The 9,371-nt window shown below is 32.5% G+C and overlaps 2 protein-coding genes across 4 annotated transcripts in view; both read left to right on the top strand.

Moving 5' to 3' along the window:
- On the top strand, window positions 4,359-8,061 carry LOC104711148. Of its 3 annotated transcripts, none has more exons than XM_010427832.1 (9): window positions 4,359-4,958; window positions 5,525-6,381; window positions 6,464-6,830; window positions 6,904-7,053; window positions 7,146-7,220; window positions 7,312-7,404; window positions 7,514-7,679; window positions 7,757-7,870; window positions 7,964-8,061. In XM_010427832.1, exons 3-7 carry the CDS (start codon window positions 6,711-6,713, stop codon window positions 7,517-7,519), a joined length of 444 nt encoding a protein of 147 aa, XP_010426134.1. In that variant the 5' UTR covers window positions 4,359-4,958; window positions 5,525-6,381; window positions 6,464-6,710; the 3' UTR covers window positions 7,520-7,679; window positions 7,757-7,870; window positions 7,964-8,061. The 3 variants fall into 3 exon arrangements, with proteins under 3 accessions (XP_010426134.1, XP_010426133.1, XP_010426132.1); XM_010427831.1 differs by having other exon boundaries at window positions 7,510-7,679; XM_010427830.1 differs by lacking the exons at window positions 6,904-7,053; window positions 7,146-7,220; window positions 7,312-7,404; ... (1 more) ...; window positions 7,757-7,870; window positions 7,964-8,061 and having other exon boundaries at window positions 6,464-6,715.
- LOC104715350 overlaps window positions 8,378-9,371 on the top strand; it is a 2,275-nt gene continuing 1,281 nt past the window's right edge. The window contains exons 1-3 of the mRNA XM_019229971.1: window positions 8,378-8,647; window positions 8,734-8,812; window positions 8,952-9,348. Of these exons, the coding sequence (XP_019085516.1) occupies window positions 8,568-8,647; window positions 8,734-8,812; window positions 8,952-9,348 (556 nt within the window). The 5' untranslated portion in view covers window positions 8,378-8,567. The remainder of the gene's footprint in view (window positions 8,648-8,733; window positions 8,813-8,951; window positions 9,349-9,371) is intronic.

Below are 9,371 nucleotides of genomic sequence, written 5' to 3'. Positions count from 1 at the left end.
TCTCTCTCTCTCTCTCTCTCTCTCTCTCTCTCTCTCTCTCTCTCTCTCTCTCTTTTCAGTAGCGGTTGCATTGCGAAACATCTTTAAATAACTGATCCAACTTACTACTATTATTGAAAATTAATTTGCATGGGCCTTTAGTAAAAGGAAGAAAGTGACATTTATTTAACTCTAAGAAAAACGTGCATGTTTCCTTTTGGTGGAAGCCACCTAAGCTAACTCAATTATTGCATGAAGAGTCCAAAGAGTTGATATATACGTATTGGTGCGTGACCATTTTCCACAGTAGATATTTTTCTACTACTAGAAACCGGTATTGATTCAGTAAATTCAAATATTTTCTATTAATATTTCATGAAATTGTTTTGGTGTGTTGAGAGCACAGTAGACCAGCTAATGTAACTTTCATATTTAAATAAAGAAATTGACATATAAGTGTCAATTCAACCTCCAAAGAATTTACACTATGATGACTTATACTAAATTATGATATGTGTATATATATAGTTCCAGTGTCGAATCTAGAAATTAATTTGACCGAGGGCAATAATATTATACCTTCAACAAAAAATAATTAAAAATCATGTTTTTCTAAAAATTTAATAAAATAAGAATAATAAGAGCATCATTAGTGGGATTACTCAGAAAGAGGATTGCTTAAAAAATAATATATAATAATAAAAGAGAAGAAAAAAATTAAAAAATCGGTGTTTGAGTGACTTGCTGAAGAATCGTTACTCTTAACAAATAGCCACGTGTCGTATTTCTAATGGTTGCCATTAATAAAAATATAAATATATATATATGATTAAAATAATATTTTTTTTAAAGTAACGATGTCATCATTACTGCAGTAATGATGGTCTAAGTGATGATGGTCTAAGTGATCTAATATAGTGTTTATACTGTTACCAAAAAAAAATGGGGTTTGTATATGTGTGAAATGGACTTTATAATTTTGGGACTGTTCTTAGTTATGTTTTATTTATGATTATGCTTCTGTCTTTAACTAAGTGCCTACTTATGGGGTCAGCATTTGCAGCCTACTTAACATAATTGACCACGTAACATAAAAACCTACCTTTATGATTTATCAAAATTAATGTTTGACTATATTATTGGTAATCATTATACCATAATTTATGTAACACTTTTACGCATCCCCTATATATTAATAGAGAAACACACTTTTGAAAAAGCTGATGTGTCGCCGCCAGAGAGCTCTGTGCACTTTTAGCAAAATATCCTTAAATTTTCTACTTAATTACATTAACATGCCATTATGTTTATTTTTTTAAAAATTAACTGAATAATAATTAGATATGTCATCATTTTTCACACAAATTTAAATATCACATATTAAAACTAATTAAATAATTACATACTATTTCAAGACAAAATTTCACTAAAATTTACTTACAAATATACAAGTTAAAGTTATATAAATATAAATATTGATTTCTTAAAATTAACATAAGTAAAATATTCTGAAAAAGCTATAAAACATATCAATTAATATAAAGTTAATACCCTAAAAATAAAGAACATATAACTTATTAACAAAATGTTGTTTTTATGTTAGTATTATTACCATAATAATTTAAATAACAAGCTTTCAATAGTTATTATAATTGATTATAAAAAAAGAATATTACTCCTAAATTATCTCCAACTCATTAAAAGAAACTCAATTCCCAATAAATATATATTTATATATATTCATAAATAAATATAAAAACGACAACAAATGAAGAGATATCATTATGTGTGATTATTTATATATATATCTAAGTATGTAAAATAAATAATCTCAACATTTAGTGTGATTATTCATCAAAAATGGAAATATTGATCACTGAATAGGAATATACATTTTAATTGTACATTAATCTATGTGCTACTAAAAAGAATGAGACAATAACCCTTATCATTATAAATAAACTTAGTAGCCAAAAAAAATCATAATATATTTAAAATGAGTGATTATTAGATTATACAAAATTGTTATAGTTACTCGATCAACCATAAATATAAATTTAATTTTTAAAGCACACAAATATATATATATATATATATATATTGCCATAAATTGTAACATTTTATAAATATTTTCTTTACCATGTTCACATATTTCACGGGTGAAATGTATTCTTATATGTTGATTTTGGAATTTCATTAATTTTTTCAGAATGGTTTTTTGATAATAATCCATCATTTATAGAAAATATTAACAATCCGACTAACTCAAAATATTTAAATATATCAAATCAATAAATTAGACTATCTTCAGAAATTTAATTTAGAATACGACTGTTACTAATATATAATAAAATTAAATAATTAAACTACCGAGTAATTTAGTATATGTTGTTATGGTTACATAAGAAACATGCAATATTGTTATTGAAACAACCCGACCCTTTTTTTTTTAATAATATACAATATATAATTAAGCATCCCATACTACTTAATTAAACCAACCAATAGTAAACCAACATCCAATAACATGCACAGCGGAAACATACCAATGATACATAATCAATACAATAACACTAGGTAACAACCCGCACATAGTGCGGTATAAAATATTTATTTAATGTTTTTACTGTAATTTTTATTTACAAAATCTATTATATTTATGGGTAATTGAAATATTTAAAATTCGATTGTGTAGTATATATTTATAAAAAAAAATTGTATAATAATTAAATTTAACACGTGAGAGTTATTATAATATCAATTTTATATTATTATATCATATGAACAAAGGGTTCTTAAAATTCATTTTAAAGATTTTATGAAAATATAATTTTGAAAAAATACAATGGTAAATAAATGTAAATATTTTTAAAAGCTGATGACAAATAAAGGAAATAGTGTCTTGAGCTCTGTAATGCTGACACCTCAGCTTTTTGGCCAAAAAGTTCTATTAATAGGAGATTTCTAATCCTTCTATCCAGCAACCCAACATAACACTAACCAAGGTTCCAACAACATAACCAATAAATCCAATAACACACAAACGAGACCCTAGATCATCCTCCTCCTCATCGCCATGATTCCATGTCACATACCTGCACACCACAAACAACAATTGAGATGCGTAAGTATTATCATAAATACTTAGTGAGGCCGTCCTTCCATCTACTAGATTATACACACAAGCATTTGAGACTCTCATGTTTAAGCAAACATACAAACACACAACAATACATCAAACCAGGAAAACAAGTCTCGGATAAGACTAGTGTCGACCAATGCTACATCGGTGTCGATCGATGCTTCACGACATGGTGTCGACCGATGCTACACGGTGTCGATCGATGCTTCACGACATGGTGTCGACCGATGCTACACGGTGTCGATCGATGCTTCTTCTGCAGACACGAACTGCACGAACGCGATCGATCCCCCGTTTCAATTCATCTCGAAACCGTCTCAAACTCACCCAAACACCTATGGTAAACACGAAAACAACGAACCCAAGCAAGCAAACACCACAAGCAACAAGGAAACACCCAAACAAAAGAGATCTCATGCTTAGATCAACCATGGTCAAGCACTCACCTCTTTTACAGGAAGATTGGGTTGAGAAACGGTGGAAACAACACCTTAGGAACCTTCTCCTTCGTTCCCAGCAACAGCTCTTCCTTCTCCAGCCACAGATCCTTCCAAAAACGCCAAGAACAGACCCAGAAACTCACAGAACCACTCTCCAATGCTTTCTCTCCTTTTCTCTCTTTTCTCACTTAACGGCGACAAACAAAACTCTCTAAACCCTTAATTCGTCGCTCCTTCACTTATAAAATATGATTTAGGGATTTCTAATTGAACCAAACCGAACCAAACAGCAATTAAAACAAACCCGACCAAACCGTAACACAGGGTGTCGATCGATACACCAAGGGTGTCGATCGACACTCACACTAAAAATACAATATTTGGTTCGCGTATGTTACAGTTATGATTACAAAATAAAACATAAAAGGTATGAATTTGATTTTTAAACCACACAAAATACATGTTGCAATAAACAGTAACATTTTATCAATATTTTATTTACCATAAAACTTCTTACACAATCAAAGATTTCACGGGTGAAACATATATTTATACGAAAACGCAGATTTGAATAAATAAATAAAAAACTTTAGTTACATATTATGTTTGACACAAACAGTTAATGGCTCTAGGATAATAACTTTACTATAATAATTTTCTTTAAATTGATTTATCCCGTACATAGTGATGGGTTGTTACCTAGTATTATTAATTAGTCATCATATTGGTTATTATAGTAATTTTTTAAAAACGTTGATAGATTTTTGGTTTGATTTAAAACAAAAATCTGAAGTAACCGAAAACAAATTTTTTATGATAGATAATTAATGAAAAATATAAATCTGAAATAACTGTGAAAAATAAACCTGTAAGATATTATATCTAACTTGCCATATATTATGAAAGTTCGTGGTGTTTTTATAAATATGTATATCGTGAAAAATAAATATGCCATTAATTATAAATATGTCGTAACTATCGTTAGCAAAAGGGCAATTGTCATGGATACCATTATTTTTAGTTTTTGGGTCAAAAATACCACCAGACCCAATAATTTCCATTTCTAACAATTCTAATTAAAACATCTGACGAAAATATCCTCACATTTCTCAAACCCTCGTTTGCGTCTCCTCTCTCTTGAGACGAAAAGACTAATCATCGGACTCTCGTCGCCGGCATATCTCGCCATTTCAGTAATACCTTCCTTCGAGTCGCTGTTTCGAGAATACCTTGATCGAGATCACCTTACCACCAAAAAATCCTCTATATACAGATCGAGATCTAGCCTTGTTTTTCCTCGTCGTCAGTGCTTTTGCTGAATCTCGTCTCCGCTGATCTTCTTGTTTGATCAATCTTCACCACGCGACACTTTATCATCGGTTTATTGCCATTTATAAGTAAGCTTCAGATCCATTTTAATGAATTGTTCTCGATTGTGTGATTTACGATTTGATTTTGTGAAATTTGAAACGATTGTGTGTGTGTGTGATATTTTCGTAGATTCTTATGATTTTGGTGTAATTTGAAATGACTGTGAGTGATATTTGAAACGATTGTGTGTGAAACAAAAACCTAAACAATTTTGGGTGAAAATTTTAGTAAATTCTTATGATTTGGGTGTAATTTGAAATGATTGTTTGTGATATTTGAAACAATTGTGTGTGAAACAAAAACCTAAACAATTTGGGTGAAAAATTTAGTAGATTCTTATGATTTTCTAGTAAAAAAATATTCTAAATTGTGGGTTACAATGTGGATGATAGTTTTGTTGAGTACAATGGGGATGATAATTTTGGGGATGATAGTCATGGCCAAGAGCGAGTTCAAAGGGGATGATAGTTCTCACGTTTTGTTGAGTACAATGGCGATGCTAGGTTTTTAAAATTCATGAAAGAATCTATATAATTTAGGATCAATTTCCTGACACGATATGCGTTTCTTCTCTTTCTTTTATATGTTGCAGGATATGGGTGATTCTTTCCCTATAGAAATCAAACTTCCTGAACTTTGTTTCAACATTGGAGAGGAACCGAGATCAGACGTGACGATAAACTAGTTTGTAAACAATGATGGCATCACAAAAGTGAAAAGCATCCTCTTGGTTGCAGAGTATGAGAGGATCAAGAATTCCTTCCTAGGACCAATTTTGAAGGTTATCAACAGAGGACTGATGATGTCAGGGAAAATGGTGCACTGTTTTCTGAGCAGGAGTTTAAAGGTATCAAAGAAAAATGAGATATGGATGCATTTTGGAGGACAGCCTATGAGATTCTCAATAAGAGAATTCCATATGGTCACTGGATTGAAATGCACTGAATGGGGAGGTGATGAAGATCAACGGCAGAATCGTTATAACTGGGCTAACACTGAAGATGCTCACACATATAAAGATCTTTTGGATATTCTACAAGAAACTGATCCAGAGGAAGCAGATGAAAGGTTCTCTCTTGCGATGCTGATCCTTATAGAATGCATCTTCCTTCAGAGGTACAAAGGTAACAGGCTTCCTGCAAAAAACCTTAAGAGGGCTCAACATCTGGATGTTTTGGCTAATTATCCGTGGGGAAAAGATGCATATAATCTTCTGATTAAATCAGTAAAGAAGAATGTCGAATTAAATCTGAGGAAGAATAAATATTACATACATGGATATCCGTTGGCATTGCACTTGTGGATCCTTGAGTCTGTTCCTATGTTAAAGTCTGCTTTCAGTACATTGAGTGTAATTGAGCGACCAACAACATACCTGTGTGAAAAAGATACACACATACAGTTAATCCATCGATTGCTCAAGTGGAGAACATTGAATCATCAAACCATGTAAGTTATATTCTCTTTAATTTTAAGAAGGACTAATAGTAATTTAGGACTGTCTAACTAAACAGAAATTGTTTGTGTGCAGCTCAAGGTTATTCACATCTTACCATCGATACCTGATGATGCAGAAGATACAGTCTTCTTGGAAGACACTCCTGATCAAGATTTGAGTATGTTAACAGAAGTAGTGAACAAGGGATACAAATTGACAATTGAAGACTGGGGGGAAAAAGGCATTGGATGTTGGTGCAGTGATGGAAGATATTGCTAAGAAATCTTTCTAGTTCCGTAACAAGGAGAGACTAAAGCCATCCTCTTCTGGAGAGTCACTAATGGAGAAACTAGACAAGCTGTACAATATTGTTACAGATGGATTCAAAGATATCAATTGCAGGCTATCGAAAATAGAAGAGAGTCTGGGAAGATATAAACCTACCAATACAGACGATCAGGTAAAACAAATTTTCTCTTTAAGAATTTTTTTTCATGAATGTAACTTCTAACCGTTTTCATTTTGTGTTGTAGGATCTACACCAAGATAGTGGAATGCCTACATTTCCTAGTTCTCAAATTTCAAACCCTCCATTCCCCAGTTCTCCATGCGCTGAACAAAATACGGAGCATGTGACTCAGGTTCCTGACTCTCAGATTCCTGACTCTCAGATTCCTATAGAGGTAAAGAATTGGTATCTTACTTGTAAATTAATTTTAGGGAAAGTAGTCTTGATTATGTACTAATGCTTCCTAAAAACGATTTGTACTTGCAGAGTGGTGATGAGATTCGTCCGACTAACAATTCTCCCACTGAACAATATACATCTGAGACTCAGATTCCTAAGGAGGTAAGAATCTGTTTCTTATTTGTACTTTGAATATTAGGGAAAGTATTCTTAATTATGCACTAAAGCTTCCTAAAAACATTTATATTTGCAGTGTGGTAATGGGATCCGACCATCTAACATGTCTACCACTGAACAAAAAACAGTGCATGTGGCTCTGACTTCTGAGATTCAGATTCCTAAGGAGGTAATAATTGGTTTGGTACTTGTATTTTGAATGATAGGGGAAGTATTCTTAATCAATGTATTAAAAGCTTCTAATGTTTTTTTTCAAATACAATTGGTGTTGAAGTTAGGTATGAGAACAAAAGGAGCAAAGGAAGAGTGAAGGCAATTCTTGAAAACGGAATCAGTATTTTGATGGACAAATCAAAGAAAGAAGAATTTTTTGGAGAAGAACAAATTCGGTTCTTCGATAGAGAGAATGAAAGTGAACCAAATCCAGAAGTTTTAACTACTGAGGTAAATGAAATGATTCTTAGAACTTTTTAAAAATATTCTAACACATTATATTGACAAGTGAAATAATTCATATCCAGTTCTTTACTCCAAGGGAAAACCAAACGAAGGAGTTAACCCAAACGGAGGAGTTAACCGAAAAGCTCAATACCATCACTGAGGAGATGACCCAGAAGCTCGATTCAGCTGTTGATGTAAGATTTATTATACAACTTTTTCCTGTGATTTAATTTTGTAGGAAAGTCTTCTTAAGCTAAAAAAGGTTCTAAAACGTGTTTTTCTTGTAGGGTGATGAGGAGAACCTTCCTCATGAAGGTGATGATGAAGAGAACCTTCCTCAGGAAGGTGATGATGAAGAGAACCTTCCTCGGGAAGGTGATGATGAAGTGAACCTTCAGGAAGGTGATGACAATCAAAGTCATCATGCGGATGAAGGTGAGAATCTAAATGATGGTCTTGATAAAGAAGAAGATCATGTACCAGAAGGAGTGAGCCCAAATGATGGTGATGATGAAAAAGAAGATAACAAAATCCACAAGACGAGGGACCATCATTTGATCTTAAATGTTTTAGTTCACCTGAGGTATGTCAATTTAATTTAGTTCTTGTTTGTTTTGTATATATCATTGCTGATTTTTGTAAAAAGTACAAAGAGGACATTCATAAACACGTTTCTTTGTTACATCTTGATTTCAGAAAAAAAAAGAGAAAGCTGGATAAGAAATTCCAAGAAAGAAGCAAAGAGTTGATGGTGATGGTGAGAAGCAAAAAGATGATGGTGAAGGTGAGAAGCATGTTCCAAGGCGAAGCAATCGGCTCACAACTCCATCATTTTCAACCATTACTCCATATAAAGCACCAAGAAACCCTGCCACATCTGCTATTCCTCCAATGTTCAACCCTTTCCTGTCTCCATCTTTCAATGACATTGAAGAATTGAATTCTTGGAAGAGCTCAAATATCATAACAGGGTTAGTGTGAAGTTTTAACAATTCTTGTCAACTTTAAAAATTAAGTTTTTATCCAAGTATAAGAGAATGTTTTTTGATAATTCCAGGGTAATAACGGATACAGAACCATTAACCTCACATTGGATACATTTGCTGGGAAGACCAGAGAAGAAATTGCAAGAAACGGTACTGCTCACAAATTTTGTTTCAGTTTCTTTTGTGTTGGGTGGATTCATGAATCCTATCCTGAATGTCAGATTATCAATTATTATCGTGTCTATTTCTCCTAATACACTATAAGTATTTTTTTTTTTTTTTAATGTAGCATATTGATGCAGCTTTGGGATTACTTTGGTTGAGAAGAAACAAGGATCCCATTTATTTTCACAACAAGAGACTTGCAAAATCAACCTTTGTGAGGCCAGACTTCTTTTTAAAATTGAAAGCTGGATACTTCAGTTTCAAGAAGGATAACTTTAAATCACAACATGTGTTTCCAAAAGAAGTCACTGATATTGTGAGTGGGAAGTTGCCTTCGGTTTGTCTTCCTACTGAGAAGTGGCAGGATCTCGAGGGAGTTTATGGTATTGCCTATAACTCTAAATACAAACAGTTCATTGGTATGGAAATAAGCTTCAAGTCCAGGAAGATTACTGTTTTTGATTGTCGAACTCATGAGAGTAAAGGTGACTTGGTGGAAACTCATGTTAAGCCAATTGCAGGTAAGAACTTATTTGATTATGAT

Source organism: Camelina sativa, chromosome 9 (assembly GCF_000633955.1).
Source record: "Camelina sativa cultivar DH55 chromosome 9, Cs, whole genome shotgun sequence".
Classification (NCBI taxonomy): Eukaryota; Viridiplantae; Streptophyta; class Magnoliopsida; order Brassicales; family Brassicaceae; genus Camelina; species Camelina sativa.
This window is presented reverse-complemented; position numbering and strand designations above follow the sequence as displayed.